Source organism: Trichechus manatus, unplaced genomic scaffold (assembly GCF_000243295.1).
Source record: "Trichechus manatus latirostris isolate Lorelei unplaced genomic scaffold, TriManLat1.0 scaffold00119, whole genome shotgun sequence".
NCBI lineage: Eukaryota > Metazoa > Chordata > Mammalia > Sirenia > Trichechidae > Trichechus > Trichechus manatus.
Window position 1 is genome coordinate 7271614 of NW_004444055.1, and position 23742 is coordinate 7295355.

Below are 23742 nucleotides of genomic sequence, written 5' to 3' on the forward strand. Positions count from 1 at the left end.
AGGAACACAAAAATAAAGGGCAACTATAATAATTACTGTAACATAGACAATCCTGCAACAATAATATTAACATACAATAATCTAGGAATGGATATATAGGTAGATAGGTATGCTAAATAGGTGTGGGAGGGCATAAGGGAGCACGCTCTCATGCATATATATGTTTAGCTGTGGGTATTTCTACATACGCAACTACAGGTGCTGTATATATATTAAATAGACAACAGAGCACAGAAGGGGCACAGTCATAGAAACTTCTTAGACATAACCAAACACCTTGCAAGATAGAGTTCCTAGGCTCGGAGTTGAAGGACAGTAAACCTGGGGGACATCTATGTCAATTGGCACAACATAGTTCATAAAGACAATGTTCTGCATCCTACTTTGGTGAGTAGTGTCTGGGGTCTTAAAAGCTTGCAAGCAGTCATCTAAGATACAACTATTGGTCTCTTTCCATCTGGAGGTAAGGTGTGTGGAGAAAACTAAAGACTCAAGGAAGCATTAGTATGAAGGACTAATAGACCACATGAATCACAGCCTACACAGTACCAGGTCCAGAAAAACTAGATGGTGCCCAACTACCACTACAGACTGCTCTGACTGGGATTACAACAGAGGATCCCAGACACAGCAGGTGCAAAATGTAGAACAAAAAATCAAACACAAAAAAGATCAGACTTACTGGTCTGACAAAAAATAGAGGATACCCCCATCCCAAGACTATGGACCTAAGACACCCTTCTGACCTGGAACTGAAGCCATTCCCAGAGTCCACCTTTCAGCCAAACAATAGAGAGCCCCATAAAATAAAAAATAGTACCCAAGAGGAATGTGTTCCTTAGAACAATTACATGAGATTAAAAGGACAACATTTGCCTAAAAGCAAAGATGAAAAGCCAGGAAGGAGTAGAAAATTCAGACAAAAGGAAACACAAAACCTAGGGCAGAGATGGGGAGAGTGCTGACATATTAAGGGGAATGCAACCAATGTCATGGAACACTTTATATGCAAATTATTGAATGGGAAACTAATTTGCTCTGTTAACTTTCACCTAAAGCACAATAAAAAATTCACACACGCAAGATATATATATATTTTTCTTTTCCATGTCTCTCCCAATTGCTTTTCCTGTTTTCCCCCCTTAAGAACAGCTCATACTATACTCATCCAGAAAATAAATTCTGAGCTTCCGATTCATGTAAACCCTGTAGAACAGGATATACTCTAGAAGGACAAGTTGACACAGGGTTGAAATGGGATTTATTCTTAAGTTAGAAGGCTAGATAAGAATCCTATTTACCATATGCATAAAATATGGACAAAATAAGGATAACCTACAAAACTAATTAAATCAATTTCTTCAGGGGAGGGGTGGTGGGCCAGTGGAGAACAGGGACAAAAGGGAGACTTTTTACTGTATACTCTTCTACCTTTTGAATTTTGAATGTGTTACCTATTCAAAACACAAAATAATCCTACTTATTAATTTCAACAGTCAGAGGTGCCTCAGAAGAAAGGCCTGGCAATCTGCTTCCAAAAACCTTGAAAACCTTATGAAGCGCAACATATGGGGGTATCTCTATGAGTCAGAATTGTATCAATAGCAACTTTTTTTTTTTAATATAAAAGGGATTCAAAGTTCCTTGATACTCGAAAATGCAGATCAAGAACGGTATCATACACTCAAAACTCAGTAAAAAGATGCTAGACCATGGTATTAAATAAATGATTACAGTGGCCAAATGGCTTCACTAAGCTGAACAATCCTAGGCAGAACTCTTAGCTAGTTAATCTTTTTTAGCTCTTCTCCAGGCCTTGCTGTCTTCCATGTTTCTTTTCACAGTCTCTGTTTCTATTCAGTACCTTCTGGGACACGAACTGCAAGTGCCTTTGCATTGTTATATGGGGAAAAACAAGCCCAAGTGCTGTGCTGAAGGAGTTAGAGGAGCTCCGTCTTAAGATAATGGCTTACTCCCTATAACACTATTTTACCGCCCCTGCTCCTTCTCTGGAGTCCCTGTGCAGAGCAAACGGTTAATGTGGTCTGCTGCTAACTGAGAGGTTGGAGATTTGAGTCCATCCAGAGGTTCTGGGAAGAAAGTCCTGGCAATCTAGTTCAGAAAATTCAGCCACTGAAAACCCTATGGAGCACAGTTCTACTCTGACACACATAGGTTTGCCAGGAGTCAGAATTGACTTGATGGCAACTAGGGGTGGTGGTGGTGGATGGGTAGAACGTGATGCGTGAAAGTACTATTTACCCTGCAGGTGTCGGGGAAAAATAATTAAAAACAAAATCTGCTCCTAGCCTAGAAAACTTCTCCACAAATGTAGAAGAGAAAGAAAACTATTATTGAATACGCATTAAACCAAGATTTGATAAATTACAGGTAATCTGCTGAAGAGATTGCAAAGACAGAAACAAGTCTTACTCTTTTATACAGTAGAACCTGCCAAAGCCAGAACCTCTGTAAAATGGAAACTTGTCAGTAGGAAAACGCAGATATTTTCCACTAAAATGAGCCATAGAAAAATGGTAAGACTGCAACTTGTCAAAGGCTGAAAACTTGTGAGACCCAGAAAAACAAGGCAGTCCATTGAGTTCCGGCTCTCACAGGTTTCATTGTGTAACTAAGTGGATATAAAATTGCTAATTTTTTAGCATCTTTATGGCCAGAGATTGGTTTGCAATTTGGAACCCTGTGCCACATGAAGTTGTGCTCATCTCCTCCCAGGAAACTGGGAGGTAGGAGTGCAGGATCTTTCTTGATGATAACAGTTGAAAAGAGATGGCTTACACATCTTTGAGGAAACATCCTAGGTTTACATACTTTTCAAAGACGGAAATAATTTACAAGTCTTCTAAAGTGAATGCTCAATAAAAGGGGGGAAGGGGAGTCTCTTTCTTATTTTTCAATTGCATTTGCTCTTAAACCAGTTGCCCTCCAGCTGATTTTCTCTCTTGGTGACCCCATGTGTGTCAGAGTAGAACTATGCTCCATAGGGTTTTCAATGGCTAGTTTTTCTGAAGTAGACCACCAGGCCTTTCTTCTGAGGCACCTCTGAGTGGACTTGAACCACCAACCGTTTACACCATGCAGTGCATTTGCCCTTACACAGGCAATAACTTAGGAAATTTACACCTAAGCTTCTCAGGGTCAGGTAGCTCCTCCATCTTGGGGCCTCAGGCTACAGACAAGCTCAAAAAAAAAAAAATCTGTCTAGTGGATGCTTCAATGAATGCAGGCTGAAAAATAGGTATCTGTTCAAGAACAGTTAATATAGATTCATGATCCACACACGAATTCTTACAGAAAGCACAGACTGTTTATAACTCCTACTACCCAAACTTTTCTACCCTACTTCCTGGAGACAACAGAACTTTCCCACAAGCTGTCTCAGGCTTTGCAGGGACAAAATAGAGTAGATCAGTTTGAAAAATGGTTTATTAGTCACCTTTAATAGAGGGCTTGTTTCAATTCATGAGCAATAGTCGTCAGGCAGAAGTATCTGTTTGCAAGATCCTTCGTTGTTTCTTGCAGCGTAGAGAAGCTGTTTTGGGGGCACTCAGGGAGGCTATGGGTCGGGGGAGGAAGAAAACGCTGCACACTGATTTAAAAAGAGAAAAAAAAACAATCTGCTGGCTCATGTTCATGTCTTCGACATAAACAGCTGAGTACTCACGAACTGTTAACCAACATAGCGCCAGCTTGTTACTTCCCCCAAAAAGGTTCCAACTAGGATCATGGGCTCCACTGTGCCTAAGAAGCACTGGCTCCTGGAGGAAGGCCTGGGGAAAGACGAGGCCCAGGAGAATCAGAATACATTTGTTTAGTGTTTTACAGTTTACAAAGTAGTTTTGAATGTTATCCCACCTAGGGAGAGACTTTGAGTGCATGCACTTCCAGGGATTCTGTAGGACTCCTTCATAGGTTCTACAAATTTCTATAAAGGAAGTTATTGTTTATTATGGATTAAACTGTGTCCCCAAAAAACATGTGGTTATAATTCCATTTGGGAATGGGTTGCCTTGTTATACTAATGAGGCAAGATAAGTGTCAGGTGTATCTGAATTCAGTCTCTTTTGAGATAGAAACAAGAAAGGTAAGAAGCAGAGATAGGGAAACGGATTCCAAGCCACGTGAAGATCACCCAGGAGCAAAAACTCAAAAGAGACAAGGACCTAGAGGCAGGGCCAAGATGGTGGAGTCGTCAGATACTTCCTGTGGTCCTTCTTACACAAAAGACCTGAAAAAACAAGTGAATTGATTATATATAACAATATAGGAGCCCTGAACATCAAAGACAAAGTTGATGAGTTGGACTGAGTGGCAGGGGGAGGGAGAGACAGTTTAGAAGCAGCGAGAATTTGCCAGACCTGACCTGGCCTGCACCCGGCAGGCTGGATAGGCTGGCGTGCGCGGGCTGAGGCAGGCAGTAGTGCTCAGGACATATTTCCATATAGGGAGAAAGTGAGTAGCAGAGAGCCTGCTCAAGCCTCTGGAACGAGGGAGAAGCAGCACTGAATCAGTGAAAGTTAAGTACAAGCATCTAATCTACCATGCGAGACCAAAAAAAACCCTTCCTCCCTCTGGGAAGTACCTCTCTCCCATTTACCTGCCCCTCCCTGCTCTATTCCAGGTCCTGGTCTGGCTTCAGCGATTGCTGCACCCCCTGGGCAGGAAGTAGGACTCATCCTGCACCCCAAGTAATTCTCCCGGCTTTGCAGAGGGAACAAATTAACAAACTAGAAAAAATAATCTGCCAGCTCCCCTAAGCCAGGAACTTAGGGCAAGGATACCCCCTTTGACTAGGCACAGGCATAAGGAGTCCACAGACTTTGAATGCCTTTCACCCCTGCCTAGACCTGTGTGGGCCCATTTCAACAACATAGGCCCTCATTAGCACAGTACAACAGGATATATACCTGAAGCCTATTTTCAACTGCAACAGCTAAGGGGGAGTGGCAGATTTGTGGCATTTGATGTCACCCTACCCATTAAACAGAGTCCTCACCTACCTACATCATGGGCCTGAGGACTGGTGGATCTACCCACCCCACCTAGCCACGACAGGGGTCTGAGAATAAGTGGTGCCTCCCACTCCTTACAGTCAACAGCATTGGGTGCCCAAAGTCTGGCTACAAAATCCACCCACCTACGTTCCCTGATAGGGAACAGGGACACGCCATCCAGGCACTCAGGGACAGCTGTCAGTCCCCTGCCATGAACAGCACATGACCCCCTATTGCAGCCTGATACCTGTGCCTAATCCAATCACCCCTGCCTGTTGGAGACTGTGGGTGAGAGCATGCACCACACACTCGACTGATGACCTGGACACCTGAGCTGAATCCGCACAAGAAAAGTAAAGGGACTCTTGAGCTCACATACATAGTAACAGCTCTAACCACCTGGTGACAGGACATGAGCTTCAAAGATGTCAGTAATCAAAGTGACTCACACGACTAGCCTATTTGGGCATATCAAAACAAAACAAGAAGCTAGGACACAGTAAGCAAACATTAAATAAATAAATATAACAATTTATTGATGGCTCAGAGACAACAGTCAATAACAAATCACATGAAGAGGCAGACCATGATGGTTTCAGCAAACCACCAAAACAAAGATTGGAGAAGCCTCCCGGAGGAAGATAACTTTGTGGAATTACTGGAGGTAGAATTCAAAAGATTAATATCCAGACTCTTCAAGAGATCAGGAAGGAGATCAGGCAAAACACAGACCAAGCCAAGGAACGCAAAGAAAAAGCAACAGAGGAATTTAAGAAAGTTATACAAGAGAATAATGACAAATTTAAGATGCTGCAAGAATTCATAGAGAAACAACAAACAGAAATCGAAAAGATTAATGATAAAATTTAAGAATTGGACAACTCAACAGAAAGTCATAGGAGCAGAATTGAGACAATGGAAGTCAGAATTAGTGAGATTGAAGATAAAGCACTTGGTGCCAATTTATTTGAGGAAAAATCAGATAAAAGTATTAAAAAAATGAACAAACTCTAAGAATTATGTAGGACTTTATCGAGAGGAATAACCTATGAACGATTAAAGTACTAGAAAAGGAGGGGACGTTAACAGAAAATACAGAGAATTGTTGAAGATTTGCTAGCAGAAAACTTCCCTGATACAGTGAAAGATGAGAAGATATCTATCCAAGAAGCTCGTCAAACCTCACACAAGGTAGATACCAAAAGAAAGTCACCGAGACATATTATAATCAAACTAGCCAAAACTAAAGATAAAGAGAGAATTTTAAGAGCGGCTAGGGATAAATGAAAAATTACCTACAAAGGAGAGTCAATAGGACTAAGCTCTGACTACTCAGCAGAAACCATGCAGGCAAGATGGTAATGGGATGACACATATACAGCCTTGAATGAAAAAAATTGCCAGCCAAGAATTATATATCCAGAAAAACTGTCTCTCAACTATGATAGCGAAATTGGGGCATTTCCAGATAAACAGAAGTTTAGTGAATTCGTAAAAACCAAACCCAAATTACAAGAAATACTAAAAGGAGTCCTCCAGTTAGAAAATCAATAACATCACATAACAACCCAAAACTAGAACAAAGGACACAGCAACCACATATCAACCCAGATAGGGAAGTCACAAAAATAATTTAACACTAAAAACAGGGAAACAGAGATGTCAATCTATACAAGATGACAACATTAAAACAAAAAGAGGGACTAAATAATGTAGCCATACAACTTTCATATGAAGAGGTAGTCAAGGTGATATCAAGAAGTAAAATATTGATTTAAACTTAGAATAATAGGGGTAAATATTAAGGTAACCACAAAGGAAACTAACAATCCTACACCTCAAAACAAAAAACAAGAAAAACATAAAGACTCAGCAAAAACAAAATCAACAACAGTGAAAAACATGAAAAGAAAATACATAAAGAAAAGCGACTCAGCACAGAAAATTAAGTGGAACAAAGAAACTGACAACAACACACAAAAAAAACACATCAAAATGACAGCACTGAACTCATACCTATCAGTAATTACACTGAATGTAAATGAACGAAATATACCAATAAAGACACAGAGAATGGCAGAATGAATAAAAAAACACAATCCATCTATATGCTGCCTACAGGAGACACACCTTAGACTTAAAGACACAAACTAAAACTCAAATGATGGAAAAAAATATATCAAGCAAACGACACTCAAAAAAGAGCAGGAGTGGCAATATTAATCTCTGACAAAATAGACTTTAAAGCAAAATCTACCACAAAGGATAAGGAAGGACACTACATAACGATTAAAGGGTCAATACACCATGAGGACATAACCATAATAAATATTCATGCACCCAACAACAGGGCTCCAAAATACATTAAAAAAAAAAAAAACTAACAGCATTGAAAAGAGAAATAGTCAGCTCCACATTAATAGTAGGAGACTTCAACACACCACTTTCGGTGAAGGACAGAACATCCAGAAAGAAGCTCAATAACGACACGGAAGATCTAAATGCCACAATCAACCAACTTGATCTCATAGACATGTAGAGAACACTCCACCCAACAGCAGCCAAGTATACTTTCTTTTCCAATGCACATGGAACATTCTCCAGAATAGACCACATGTTAGGCCACGAAGCAAGCCTTAACAGAATCCAAAACATCGAAATATTACAAAGCATCTTTTCTGACCATAAAGCCATAAAAGTACAAATCAACAACAGAAAAAGCAAGGAAAAAAATCAAATACATGGAAACTGAACAAACACCTTGCTCAAAAACTACTGGGTTACAAAAGAAATTAAGGACAGAATAAAGAAATTCATAGAATCAAACGAGAATGAAAACACATCCTACCAAAACCTTTGGGACACAGCAAAAGCAGTGCTCAGAGGTCCATTTATAGCAATAAATGCACACATTCAAAAAGAAGAAAGGGCCAAAATCAAAACATTAACCCTACAACTCGAACAAATAGAGAGCAACAAAAGAAACCCATGAGCACCAGAAGAAAGGAAATAATAAGAATTAGAGCAGAATTTAATGAAATAGAGAATAGAAAAACAATTGAAATGGTTAACAAGACCAAAAGCCAGTTCCTTGAAAAGATTGACAAAATCAATAAGCCTTTGACTAAAATGACAAAAGAAAAACAGGAGAGGAAGCAAATAATCAGAATAAGAAATAAGGTGGACAATATCACAACAGATCCAACTGAAATTAAAAAGAATCATAACAGAATACTATGAAAAAAATTGTACTCCAACAAATTTGAAAACCTAGAGGAAATGGACAGATTTCTAGAAACTCACTACCTACCTAAACTAACACAAACAGAGGAAGAACAACTAAATAAACCTATAACAAAATAAGAGATTGAAGAGGTAATTAAAAAACTCCCAACAAAAACAAAAATAAGCCCTGGCCCTGACGGCTTCAGTGGAGAATTCTACTAAACTTTCAGAGATGAGTTAACACCACTACTACTAAAGGTATTTCAGAGCATAGAAAACGATGGACTACTCCCAAACTCATTCTATTAAGCCAGCATAACCCTGATACCAAAGCCAGGCAAAGACACCACAAAAAAAGAAAATTACAGACCAATATCCTTCATGAACATAGAGGCAAAAATCCTTGACAAAATTCTAGCCAATAGAATTCAAAAAAAATATAAAAAAAAAAATTCACCATGACCAAGTGGGATTCATACCAGGTATGCAGGGATGGTTCAACATTAGAAAAACAATCAATGTAATCCATCACACAAATAAAACAAAAGACAAGAACTGCATGATCTCATCAATTGATGCAGAAAAGGCATTGGACAAAGTCCAACACTCATTCCTGATAAAAACTCTCAGCAAAATAGGGATAGAAGGGAAATTCCTCAACATAATTAAGGTCATTTATACAAAGCCAACAGCCAACATCATCTTAAATGGAGAGAGTCTGAAAGCATTCCTGTTGAGAATGGCAACCAGACAAGGATGCCCTTTATCACCACTCTTTTTCAAGAATTTGCTGGCGGTCCTAGCCTAAGCAATTAGGCAAGAAAAAGAAATATAGGGCATCCAAATAGGTAAGGAAGAAGTAAGAGTATCCCTATTGGCAAATAATATGATCTTATACACAGAAAACCCCAAAGAATCCACAAGAAAACTATTAGAATTAACAGAAGATTTCAGCGAAGTATCAGGATACAAGATATATACACAAAAATCAGTTGGATTCCTGTACACCAACAATGAGAACTTCAAAGAGGAAATCACCACCAAATCAATACCATTTTCAATAGCCCCCATGAAGATAAAATACTTAGGAATAAATCTAACCAGAGACGTAAAAACCTATACAAAGAAAACTGCAAGACACTACTGCAAGAAACCAAAAGAGAGCTACATAAGTGGAAAAACATACTTTGCTCATGCATGGGAAGATTCAACACTGTGACAATGTCAGTTCTACCCAAAGCAGTCTACAGATACAATGCAATCCCTATCCAAATTCCAATGACATTTTTTAATGAGATGGAGAAATACATCACCAACTTTGTATGGAAAGGGAAGAGGCCCCAGATAAGTAAAGCATTACTGAAGAAGAAGAATAAAGTGAGAGGCCTCACACTACCTGATTTTAGAACCTACTATACTGCCACAGTAGTCAAAACAGCCTGGTACTGGTACAACAGATACACAGACCAATGGAACACAATTGAGAATCTAGACATAAATTCATCCATCTGTATGAGCAGCTGATATTTGACAAAGGCCCAAAGTCTGTTAAATGGGAGAAAAGACAGTCTCTTTAACAACTGGTGCTGGCGTAACTGAATATCCATCTGCAGAAGACTGAAACAAGACCCATACCTCACACCATGCACAAAAACTCACTCAAAATGGATCAAAGACTTAAATATAAAATCGAAAACAATAAAGAACGTGGAAGAAAAAATAGGGACAATGCTAGGAGCCCTAATACATGGCATAAACAGAACACGAACCATAAGTAACAATGCACAAACGCCAGAAGAGAGAATATATAACTGGGAGCTCCTAAAAATCAAACACTTAATGCTCATCAAAAGACTTCACCTAAAGAGTAAAAAGACAATCCACAGACTGGGAAAAAATGTTGGCTATGACATATCCAACAAGGGTCCAATCTCTAAAATCTTCAAACCTTCAACAACAAAAGGACAAATAACCCAATTAAATACCGGGCAAAGAATACTATGAAAAAATGGTACTTCACCAAAGAAGACATTCAGGCAGCTAACAGATATGTGAGGAAATGCTCACGATCATTAGGCATTAGTGAAATGCAAATCAAAACTACAATGAGATACTATCTCACTCTAGCAAGGATAATAATAATCAAAAAAACACAAAATTGTAAATGTTGGAGAGGTTGTGAAGAGACTGGAACACTCATACACTGCTGGTGGGAATGTAAAATGGTACAACCACTTTGGAAATTGATTTGGCACTTCTTTAAAAAGCTTGAAATAGAAGTACCATACGATCCAGCAATCCCACTCTTTGGAATATATCCTAGAGAAATAAGGGCAGTGCACAAATAGATATGTGCACACCCATGTTCATTGCAGCACTGTTCACAATAGCAGAAAGATGGAAACAACCTAGGTGCCCATCAGTGGACAAACAGATAAACAAATTATGGTACATTCACACGATGGAATACTACGCAACAATAAAGAACAACAGTGAATGCATGAAACATAACATGGATGAATCTGGAAGGCATTATGCTGAGTGAAATTAGTCAGTCACAACAGGACAAATTATGAGACCACTATTATAAGAACTCAAGAACACGTTTAAACAGAAGAAAATATTCTTTGATGGTTAGGAGCGTAGGGAGGGAAGGAGAGGGGAATCCACCTAAATAGATAGTAGACTACAATTATCTCAGGTGAAGGGAACGACAGCACACACTACAGGCGAAGTCAGCACAACTGGACTAAACCAAAAGCTAAGAAGTTTCCTGAACACAACCAAACACTTTGAGGGACAGAGTAGCAGGATCTGGGGTCTGGGGACCACGGATTCAGGCGACATCTAGGTCAATTGGCATAACAAGATTTATTAAGAAAATGTTTTGCATCCCACTTTGGTAAGTGGTGTCTGGGGGTCTTAAAAGCTAGCGAGTGGCCATCTAAGATGCATTAATTGTTCCCAACCCACCTGGAGTAAAGGAGAATAAGAACAGCAAGGACACAAGGAAAATATTTGCCCAAGAGACAAAACGGCCACATAAACCAGAGACTCCATTAGCCTGTGACCAGAAGAACTAGATGGTGCCCAGCTACTACCAATGACCACCCTGATAGGGAACACAAAAGAGAGTCCCTGAAGGAGCAGGAGAAAAGTGGGGTGCATAACTCAAATTCTAGTAAAAAGACCAGACTTAACGGTCTGACAGAGACTAGAGGGACCCCAGAAGACATGAACCCCAGACTCTCTGTTAACCCAGAACTAAAACCATTCCTGAAATCAACTCTTCGGACAAAGATTAGACTGGAATATAAAACATAAAATAATACTGGTGGAGAGTGTACTTCTTAGTTCAACTAGGTACATGAGACTAAATGAGTAGCTCCTGTCCGGAGGTGGGATGGGAAGGCAGAAGGGGATAGGAGCTGGCTGAATGGACACAGGAAACCCGGGGTGGAAAGGAGGGGTGTGCTGTCACATTATAGGAATTGCAACTAGGGTCACATATCAATATGTGTATAAATTTTTGTATGATAACCTAACTTGAGCTGTAACCTTACACCTAAAGCACACACACACACACACACACACACACACACACACAAACACAAGGAGAGAGAAGGACCTTCCTTCAGAGCCAACAGAGAAAGAAAGCCTTCTTCTAGAGAGGGCACCATGAAATCAGATGTCTAGCCTCCTATACTGTGAGAGAATAAATTTCTGTTTGTTAAAACCATCCGCTTGTGGTACTTCTGCTATAGCAACACTAGCTAACTAGAAACTACATCTCACCTAGTTTGGACATATTATCAGGAGGGATCTGTCCCTGGAGAGGGACAACTTGCTTGGTAAAGTAGAGGATCAACGAAAAACAGGAAGACCCTCAATGAGGTGGATCGACACAGTGGCTGCAACAATGGGGTCAAGCATAACAACGACTGTGAGGATGGCTCATAACCAGGCGGTGTTTCATTCTATTGCACATAGAGTCACTATGAGTCAGCATCAACTCGATGGCACCTAACAACAACATTCAGAAGTAGATTTACAGGCTTTTCTTCCTAGCCAGTCTTAGTCTAGAAGCTCTGCAAAAACCTGTCCACCACGGATGTTACTGCTTGCATTTAAAATGAGGTGATATTGCACGCACATTTGTCTACTTTCTCTGGGCCAGTTCCCAATGGAAATGGGACTCCAGAAGAGGTGACTCAAGACCTTTAGCCTGAAGACTGGCAGGAACAGGAACTCTAAAAGCAAGACTCATCCTCTGCCTCTGTGTGCCACCCTTTTAGGTTCCCAGGAGAACTGTTTGCGTTACACGCCCTTGGCATTAGTCACTGCCTAACTCTTGCCTGTGATTGCATAGTCAGCCTCCCCGCCCCAAACTGTTCTTACATTTCCCTCCACCTGGTGTGCCCTGCCCAAACTTCTTTTCAGTGCACTCCCATTTCCTTCTTCTTCCTGATCCTCACCTGTCTATCTCAAGTCCTGTTGATATCTCACATGCCTCTCCCTTGTGTCACTTGCTTTCTACAGAAAACTGCCCACCTGGTTCTAGTATGATTAAAAATGCTTTGAAATTTTTGTTTGTCTTCCGTGTACAATGATTCGAAGCAGAGATTTTCAAACTTTGGAGTACTTACTCACCTAAGAGGCTGGTTAAACACGCACATACATGCAGGGGCCCTGCCCCAAATCTTTTGAGTGAAAGTCCTGGGGCCCATGAATCTCTGTTTTTAACGAGCTTCCCATAAACTGGAGAGCTCAAAGTTTGAGAGTCACTACCTTGGTGACACAGTGGTTAAAAGCTATGACTGCTAACCAAAAGGTCGGCAGTTAGAATCCACCAGCTGCTCCTTGGAAACCCTATAGGGTAGTTCTATTCTGTCCTATAGGGTTGCTGTGAGTTGGAATTGACTCAATGGGTTTGGATTTTTTTTTTTTTTAAATTCTAGAGTACAGGAGAAGGATGTGGCAGTCTGCTTCCATAAAGATCATAGCCTTGGAAGCCCTATGGGGCAGTGCTACTCTATCCTATAGGGTCGCTATGAGTGGGAATCGACTCATCGGGAATGGTTTGTTTTTTTTTTTTTGAATCCTTGAGTATTTGATCTGTTCAAGAAAAATGGTTGCAACAGCACAACTTGACTTACACCTTACTTGCTCCTGTTTTTCTAAACTCTCCTTATCCAATCCTCATGCCTTTCCACCTGCTTATTTTAATATTCTAATTCTTTGGCTCAAGTGTTAGGTGTTCCAGCGTGTTGGGGTTTGGGTGAGTCAATAAAATCTTTTTTCCCCTTCTGAAATCACAATCAATTGAAAGATACGTGCAGGATTCAGTATATGGGGATGAAAACATCATTATTACTTATCTGAAATAGGCAAAGGTATAGAGTCGAGAGTTTTATTCGTGTTTACAAGAGGTGGGTTGTGTGTGCGGGGGGAGAAACCTGTTGCTGTCGAGTCAATTCCGACTCATAGTGACCCTATAGGACAGAGTAGAACTGCCCCATAGGGTTTCCAAAGCTGTAATCCTTATGGAAGCGGATTGCCACATATTTCTCCCATGGAGCAGCTGGTGGATTTGAACTGCTGACCTTTTGGTTAGCAGCCAACGGCTTAATCACTGGGCCACCAGGGCTCATTAAGAAGATGGTCCAATTAAAAACAATGAGTGGTTACCAGAGGCTAGGGCAGGGGGAATGGGACCTTACTGCTTAATGGATACTGAGTTTGCATTTGGGGTGATGGAAAAGGTTTGAAAATAGAGTGGTGACGGTTGTACAACATTGTAGGTGTAATTAATGTCACTGAATTGCACACTAAAATGGTTAAAATGACAAATTTTATATATATTTTACCACAATAAAATTGTTTAAAAAAAAAATCAAAAAAGAAGGAAGAGGGAAAGGAGAGAAGGAGAGATGAAAAGGGAGAAAGAGGGAAGGTGAGAAAGAGATAGAGGAAGGAGACAGGGCTGAGCAGGCCAATTCATTCTTCTAAATTCACGGAAAACATACTCCTCTTCCCTTCTAATCACAAAACTACTTGATTCAGACTTTCAGTTACTAGAGGTTTCTTTTCTTAACCTACTGCCTATTTTCTATCACAACTGCCTTAACCCCAGACCACAATCTGGCTGGTCTCATCATTGCTTTTAATGTCCTATGATGGACCATACCTGCATTTCAACACTGTGATTCTCCTATCATGTTGCCTTTTCACATACTGTTCCCCACTTCCTTCTATCTGCTGATCTCTCGACCTCTTCCATGAAGTCTCTCCCATGCTCCTAAAACATCTTGTACCTTATGCTCTAACAAATGTTTACTTGTAATGATCTGTTTACCTATTTCCTTCAATGCAGTGCGCACCTCTTTAAGACGGGGGAACCATATTCTTCTTTACCGTGTGCCCAGCAGTAATGTAATGCCTTGCCCATATTCCCTCTTTCCTAACTTCCTTCCTTCATTCTCCACCTATTATGTACTAGATCCTCCCTAGGAAGTGATTTTAAAAAATGAACAAGGTAGGATCTCTGATTTTGAACTTGTATTCTAATAGGGAAACCAGTTACTAGCTGCTGTCAAGTTGATTCTGACTCATGGCGACTCTGTGTGTGTCAAAGTAGAACTATGCTCCATAGGGTTTTCAGTGGCTGATTTTTTAGAAGTAGATCAACAGGCCTTTCTTCTGAGGCACCTCTTGCTGGACTCAAACCTCCAACCTTTTGGTTACCAACCAAGTGTGCTAACTGTTTACACCTCCCAAGGACTCCAATAAAAGGGAAACAGACATGCAAACAAATTAATGCAATCTGATATGATAAGTTCTATAATTGAGGTATATAAATATAGTTCTATAATTGAGGTATATAAATACATGGACAGCTTCATTCATTCAGTTATTCAATAAACATTTATTGAGTGTTCACCAAATGCCAGGCACTATGCTAGACTCTGTAGGTAAAACGATGAGCAAAATCAGACATAGAACCCGCCCTCATGGAGCATGAATGGAGCCCCATATTAATGAAATTCGCACAAAATAAATGTGAAATACTATTTTAGTTGGGGTTCTTGGTTGCAGGCATAGAAATTGACTCAGGCCAACTTAAACAGAAAAGGAATTCATCGGGAGGACATCGGGTGGTTCATATGATCAGAGTCAAGGCTGCAGACCTTGCTCAGAAAATACCATGGAACACAGAGCACTGACATTCTGGAACTGGGCAAGGAAGGAGGCCAAGGGACTCACCTCCCCAGTTTTCTGTCAGTTTTCTGTTCTGGATTCAGAGCCTCATTTCTGACTTGGGTGGGCTGATAGGTATGTGTAAAAATGGTGTGGCAGCAGTCTGACCTCCTCTAACCTCAAGAGGGGGGAGAATCATTACCAGCATCAACAGCCCAAGGCTGATTCCTATGAGGAAGAGGTGAAACATACCTCCACCCTCGAAATGTTTTACCAATTCTGATACCAGCTGTGATGGTTAAGATTGTATGTCAGCTTGGCTGGGCCATGATTCTCAGTGTTTTAATGTGATCATTCCCATGATTGAATATACTGTGAGTAGCCAGTCAAATGAAAGGGCATCTCCTTGGGGGTGTGGCCTGCATCTGAATATAAGAAGACGTTCTGGCTTTTTGCTCCCTCTGGATCCTGCGGCTGCCTCCTGTCGTCTCATCTCTGGTTCTTGGGACTTGAGTTGTCAGCTTATCTGCTGAACTTGGGATTCATCAATCTTCACAGACTGTGAGTGGAGCCCTGCTCTCTGACCTGTCAATCTTGGGTTTGCCAGCCCCTGCAATCATGTGAATCAGGAGAAACCTCGTGGTCTTGCCTGCCCATCTTGGAATTCGTCAACCTTCACAGCCTGTGAGCAGGAGCCCTGTTCTCCTACCTGCCAATCTTGGGCTCACCAGCTTCTGCGGCTATGTGACTTAGGAGAGGCCTCTACCCTGATCCATGGACTTGGGACATTCTAGCCTCTATAATCGAAGGAGCTATTTCCTTGATATAAATGTCTCTCCCTATATATATTTATACATGTTACTGGGTTTGCTTCTCTAGAGAACCCTGCCTAAGACACCCCATGGACTCTCTTCTTCTCTGGTGTGTAACTCATTTCAATGGCCATGTGGAACTCACAGTCCATACTCACAGTTATGGGGTTTATTAAGGAAGTAACATGTTATAATTCACAATACAGTTCTTTGATCAGGACAGCCTCTTCTCAGCCTTACCCACAGGCAGGCCTCTCTCTCTGGCCCTTGGCCTCTTGGCCCTGCAGCCCAGCCTCTGCCCTGCTCAGGCAAGTGTTATAAAGATCTTTAGCTATACGAACAAGTGCCTGGAGGGACCCCACTCTGCCAGGAAGCCTCCTGCCCAAAAGTGCTCACCTCTCTCACATAGCCCAGAAAGACATCAAAGGGTGGCTTTGAAGGATGGACAAGACTGGAAAGGACAGAGATGAGCCCTCTATGTGGTCTTCCACATGAGCAAAGATTAGCCCCAAAAAGGAACCTGGTATTTTGTGGGACAATGAGGTCAGCATGTCCACTGTAACCACCTTGCTCTGTGGGCCAGGAAGCCCACTGCTCCGTCTAGTGCCGGACTCTTGATTCTATTGCTGCCACTTCTTCGCCCTGTCTTGTGCCATCTCTGGTGTTACAGTTCTTTCTCTCCTGGGTCTAGGAGATTCTCAGTGTAGGCATCCCGGGTCCAAAGGATGTGCTCCACTCTTAGCTCTTCTTTCTTGGTGGTAGTGAGGTCCCCCTCTGCTCTTACTTTCCTTTCAGTTACCAGAGTAACAATCTAAGAATCATAAGTTTCACTTCCCACACTCCTTCGTTCTTTCTCTTACAAAGTCTCATGCTTCTGTGGGTCTGCAGCCCTTGCAATGCGTCCTGCTTCTGACACCAACTGTAAAAATAGTGGTGCAGCGGTGTCTGACCTCCTCCTCTAATTTCATAAGGGGAAGGATAGAGAATCATTATCAGCATCAGCAGCCCAAGGCTGATTCCTATGAGATGGAGGTCAAACATACCTCCACACTTCAACCTTTTTACCAATTCTGACACCAGGTGTCGCTCCCACAGCACTCTCTACTCACAGAGCAGCCAGGGTAACCTTTTAAAAACACGTTTATCATATTATGTTACTCCTTTCATGTTAAAGGTGTTCAGTGGTTCCCTACTGTATTTAGAATAAAATCTTCAAGTATAGCCTGGGTCCTAATTCCATGTTATCACCACCAAGGTGAGAAAGCCCAACATGACGTGGCTGTTACCCACCTCATCTCCTGCCACCCTCCTCCACGTCCACCATACTCCAACATATGGTAAGCTATTTCCTTCTGGCTTTTGTTCAAGTTGTCCCCACTCCCCACCCACATGGTATGTTTCTTTTCTGATCTCAACTTAGTGAGATCTTCCCTGGCTCCACTAATGAGTTTCCTTGTTGGGCAGTGGTACCCACTCTGCTCACAGTAATCAAGACTTGACTTCCAGAGTCATCTTTGATCCATGCCTCTTTTGTCTCACACTGTGAATGTTTGAAAAGTCCAGTTAATTGTTCATTTAAATCTGTTTCTCCTCTCTGTCCTTTCCTACAGCATAGCCCAGAAAGACATCAAAGGGTGGCTTTGAAGGATGGACAAGACTGGAAAGGACAGAGATGAGCCCTCTATGTGGTTTTCCACATGAACAAAGACTAGCCCCCAAAAGGAACCTGGTATTTTGTGGGACAATGAGGAGACACACCACAGAAGCCCACATTTATTTTTCTTTATTCTGAACTTATATTCAGTTATTTTCAATACTGTTCACTTTTGGACTATGGTCCTTAAGTTTTTGAGGAGTTTATACAAAAAACCAAACCCATGGCTGTCGAGTCAATTCCAACTTATAGTGACTATAGGGCAGAGTATAACTGCCCTATAGGGTTTCCAAGGCTAAATCTTTACAGAAGCAGACTGCCACATCTATCTCCCATGGAGCAGCTGGTGGGTTTGGACTGCCAAGTGCTTAACCACTGTGTCACCGGGGCTCTTTGGGGAGTTTAGAAAGGCCCTAAAATACTATGAATACTTCTCTCACAAAAATGCACATATACACAAAAACTTGCAAATCATGGGGGAGGAGAGCTCCTAGGCTAATTCTCTGCTTTAGGAGTCAATCATCTACTATCTTGAATATTTGCAGTGTTACCTAATTGCTTATTTCATTCAACAGTTACTTCTCGAAGGCCTACAATGAGCCACAGTTGTAGGGGTCGGGGTTGTATACAGGGTAGACCAAGATAAATACATGTTCCTACCTTTATGGAGTTTGCATTTAGTGTGTTAAAAACAATCAAAACTCACTGAAATTTGTACACAAGGTTTGTTCTGAGCAGTTATTCTATATGCATATAGGGAGACCATTTTGATTCCAGCAAAAGCAAATGGCTTGAAGAAGGTAAGTACAATGGGACTTATAAAGAGAAAACAACAACAATAACAAAATATCAAACCTATGCCATCAATTTCGACTCATAGTGACCCTATAGGACAGGGTAGAACTGCACCATAGTGTTTCCAAGGAGCGACTGGTGGATTTGAACCGCTGACCTTTTGGTTAGCAGCTTACCTCTTAACCATTGCACCACAGGGCACAGCAAAAAAAAAAAAAAAAAAATAGGGAGAAATGCAGATGATCAACTGCTGGCTATTCTTAGCATGACTGATTGAACCCTGCCTTCCCCCTTTACTGAGATCAACTGATACCAGGTTACTTCTGGCTTGGCTGCTAATAATTTGGCCCTCCATCCACCTGCAGCCATGAGACGTTTTGAGATTTAAATTAGGCAGGTAATGGTTTGATGACTATCATTTTCTAGCAGGGTAAGACAAATTTACATTGCTATAGAGCAATTTCTGGCCAGCTTTTGCAGTTTGGGTCAGGCTTTTTATGGTTAATATTTGGTTTCGTAGGATCCCTGGTGGTACAGTGGTTAAAGTGCTCAGCTGCTAACGGAAAGGTTGGATGTTGGAACCCACCAGTCGCTCCTTGCAAGAGAGATGTGGCAGTCTGCTTCTGTAAAGATTTGCAGCCTTGGAAACCCTATGGGGCAGTTCTACTGTGTCCTATAGGGTTGCTACGAGTCAGAATCGACTTCACGGCAATGGGTTTGGTTTGTTTGCTATTTGGTTTCGTGGATAAGAAAAACCTTAAAATCAAAGGAAGAAGTCTGTTATTAACTTCCGTCTTCACAAGTGTAATAGACAGACATTAGACAAATGATAATGTCAGATAATGGTAAATGTTATGAAGAAAAATAAAGGAGGGAATATGGGTGGCTGAGACTGTTTTAATGGTGTGGTCCTTTCTGAAATGACACTTGATCCAGATCCGTATAAAGTGAGGCAATGGCCCGGAGAAGACGTGAGATCAGAAAGTGAGAAGACTCCGGTGTCTTTTCTCCCTCCTAAAATAGAAGGCAAGGTCGAGGATTCTGTACATTTTTTTTCTCCCATAATGGGTAACCCGGGTTTTCGTCTGGGAGGGCCTCCTCACCTCATTTCAAAAGCCCAAATCCTACCTCCACCCCCCACCCCCGTTTTGTTTTCCTGGAATGTCTCTTCCTTTGGGAAATCTTAACTCATCCATCAATAATCGATCTCGCGCTCCTCTGAATATTAGCATAACTTTTTAAAAATAGTGCTTGTTATAATTTAAGGATGTGTGACTGTGGTGGTGACTGTTCTTTTTTTGGGTGCCGCAGAGAAAGCCGCCGCCACTCTACTGCAGCTATACCCGGAAGCACGTAGAGTCTATCTCTACTTTCCCAAGGCACCAGGGGCAGTTTCCCGCGGAGACTACACTTCCCAGAGTGCCCTGCAGCCTGGGAGGTCGCACGGGCGGTGTCTTGTAGGAGTCGGACTGAGACAACATGGCGGGTTCGCTGTGAGGTTCCATCGAGGTAACCGCTGCCCTTTCTGCCTCCGGTCGAGTAGTCCCGAGGAGCTGGGCAGACCCAGAAGGTTTATCAGTAGGTGTTGAGGTCTCCTGCCGGTCGTTCGCGGCAGGAAGAAGCCACCTGCATCCTCAGGCTCTGTCCGTCCTACAGAAGGGCCAGTGTCTAGTCGCGCGCTTCAGGTAGGGCTCTCCTCGTGCCTGGGCGACTGCCCGGGTGAAGCTGGTGGAGCTCGTGGCTCCGGGGACCTCTCCAGATCGAAGTCTTTCCTATTTGTCCCTGTGCTCTTGGTAGCCTATTCCTCAGACCTTGGACCCTCCGAGACCCCCTAGCTTTTGCTTCGGGGTTGAATTCTGGGCCAAGGGACCTACCCACTGAAATTGTCTTCGGTTCGGGGGGTGGATAATCTGGCCCCCAGCTGGGTGTGCTTGCCTCTGAGGTGGCCTTGGACAGAGGGGACCAAATGGCCCCCAGTATGTTTTTTTCTTGGACTCATAGGCACAAGACATGAATTTGCGTCCCACCCGTGCCACCCATTAGCAGCAGAATATTTTACCTCTCAGAGCGTCGGTTTTTAATCTGTGAAATGGAGATGCCTACTTCACTGACTTGTGAAAGTCAGAGCACATGATGTGCCTGAAATCCGGTTGTAAACTAAAAAGCACGCTGTATGAACTCAGGTTTAGCAGTGCTAATGCACTGACTTTGCAAGGAACCAGTCTGTATAGTTTAGTCTAGCAAGTAAGACTGCATGACCTGTGTCCTAATTCCGTTTTATTACTGTCCACGGAAAGGGAACAAATAGTCACTAAGGCCAATTAAATACAAGGGATGTAACAGTAGTTATATGTTATTTATTTTCAACGTGAAGGTTGTGATTGTTATCACCATTTTACCGTTGAAGTTTCCAAGTTTGTAAGTGACTGACTCTGCAGTCTTTAAAAGCAAGCCGTTTAAATTTTGTACTTTAGTTTCTTCATGAATCAAAATAAAGGTACCTCACAGGATTAATATGACTGTAAAATGAAATAGTGGTGAAAGCACCCTGGAAAAATTAAAAGTCTTATATTAAATGAAATTTAATTTGAGACTTTAGTATGTTTATAATGTGTTCCTCTAAATCAGTATTTAATAGGCTAATGATAGGCCTTGTCTAATGTTTCATTTAATCAGGAATGGAATACTACTTTAAGTGGTACAGTAACTGGTAGGTTCTACACAGATACACTAGCAATGTGAGAGAGGATGCCCTAGTACTATGTAAGTAAACGTCTCTAAAGGCAGTTACCTGTTTATTGAGTACTCATGAAGTGGAAAGAATAGCAGTGGGTGCTGATGAGCTTGCATTTAAGAAAAATAATAACAGAAATAGTTCTGGGGTTTCAGCTCTTACATTTTGATGGTGTTGCTCTTTGTCCCGTTGTTAAATTGAGTGGAAATGTAAAATTGTTTAAAAGCTTTGCTTCAGGTGACTTTAGTTCTAGATATTGATTTCTATCTTATTCTTGTATCAAATATACCATCGGTAACACTAATTTTTCTTTCTCTTAAGCAAGGATGAAAATAGGTGTGCCTAGAAGCAGACTTTAAAAGCAGTTTGTCTTCAAAACATCTTTTTTCATACCATCTGATAAGGGTCTTGATTCACCATGGCAGTAGCAGCAGTAAAATGGGCGATATCAAACACAACTGTCTTGAAACATTTATTTCCAATTCAAAGTAAGTGATTTGTTTTAATGTTTAAAAAGAGTTTTAAAGTTTTCCAAATATTATAGGAATATGTATTTATAATAGAAATTTTGAAGCGTTTAGTTTTTGTATATATCCTTAATTGTTGAATATGCCTATTAATTGCAGGAGTCTTTGTAATAATGGAAAAGTGTTGAAAGCCTAAATGTCTCTCAGAAGGAGAATCTTCACTATGAATGTCATGCAGCTGTTATCAATATGGAAAATCTCCAAATAGCAAAGAAAAAAAGCATGTCACAGAACATTATTGTATGATCCCACTTGTTTTATTAAAAGATGATTCACCATATACATATGTATGTGTACATGTGTATATATAAATGCAGAGTAAAAAATCTGGCCTAAACAGTGGTTATCTGTGTAGAGCATGAGTGGAATTTAACTGAGGGCAGGAGTAAGGGTATAGGGGAACTTTCTCTTGTTTGAATCATTCATACTTAGTATGTTTTCATGTATTTTTTAATAGTTCTTAAAATTAACAAAGGACAAATTCACAGTCACATCTTACATAAGTAATCACTGTTAATATTTTGGTGAATTGTCTTTGTGTTTTTTTCTACGTACCCGGCTATTAAAAAAAAAAGTAACTTCTACCTTTCTTTCCTAAAGAATTGTGTATAGTCTAATATTTTCTTCAAAGCTTATTAATGCATGTTTGATAGTCAAAGCATTGACCCATATAAGCAAATAGAATATTAAAATCTTATTCCCCAGCCAAACATGCTTTCACTTTCTATTTCCTCTGTGAACATTGTTCTCCTATTTCTGAACTAGACATGGTTAGAAGGCTACAATAAATTTGCTTTTTCCTAGTCAGCTGTGTCAGCCAACTTCTTCATGTATCTCTGCCTGAGTTTAATCTCTTCCTTTGTGTTGCCTACTTGCCAGCATTTGTAACTGAAAATTTGTTTTTTGAATTAAGGGGAAAGAAACAGTTTGAAGACTAGGGTAAAAAAAGGAGAGTAATAAGTAATGAGTTATATGAGGGGCCTTGAAGTAAGGAAAAGATGTTTCACATACCCAGTAAAAACCTTTGTTGAATAGAATTTTCAGAAGTTTGCTCAATCCTATTCTTAAAGGAAACGTTTTATCACTGTCCTCTTCCCCAGTCCCTACTTTGTTTTTCTTTAGGGCTCTGAGCATAATAACATTTATCATATCATCGACTTATAATTAACTAGATAGAGGAGAAGATTGCTAAGAGACTTTAGTTATAAACTAAAATCAGTGAAAATAAAACTACAGTCAGCTTTTGATTATATGGGAGCATTTTTTTTTTTCATTGAGAATTAGGAGAAGACCCCTACCGTTTGGCCTCCCCTTTACCCTGATAGGAACCCAGACCCAAGGCTGATGGCAAGTTAAGGCTAATCAGTTTTTACCTAGTCCATGCCCTAAAGAACAATTAGTTCTCAAACACATTAACCTGAAAACCAGATCTGTCTCTGGATAATTGGAAGTTTTCTAGACTCTTCCCGCTACCTTACGCATTTTGTATCATGTCCAACTTATTTTTGTGTCCTTAGTGCCTCTCACACATAACGGGATAAATAAATGTTTGTTGAACTGATCTGAATGGATCTCAGTACCTATCAAAACATCTAGTTAAGAATTTAGCTTAGCCCAGAAAATTATTCCATATCACTCAATCATCCCAATACTCAATGACTACCTAACTTCTTGTGTCTTGAAGCCCCTTATTCTGCACAATTCCTATTATTACTGAAGGATGTTTTATAAGAAAATGAAGGACATTAAGATTGGAGGCACAGAAAAACCCTGATTAAGGAGG

At 40.9% G+C, this 23742-nt stretch overlaps 1 protein-coding gene across 6 annotated transcripts in view; it reads left to right on the forward strand.

The window, feature by feature from the left end:
* The first annotated feature begins 20139 nt into the window (after nt 1-20139).
* The window catches only part of MRPL42 (mitochondrial ribosomal protein L42), a 102389-nt gene continuing 98786 nt past the window's right edge, over nt 20140-23742 (forward strand). For 2 of the 6 annotated variants that reach the window (XM_023738562.1, XM_004384204.3), the window contains exons 1-2: nt 20215-20383; nt 21758-21920. In XM_023738562.1, coding sequence (XP_023594330.1) covers nt 21851-21920 — 70 coding nt within the window. In that variant the 5' untranslated portion in view covers nt 20215-20383; nt 21758-21850. The other 4 variants (XM_023738565.1, XM_023738566.1, XM_023738563.1 and 1 more) reach the window with 4 other exon arrangements.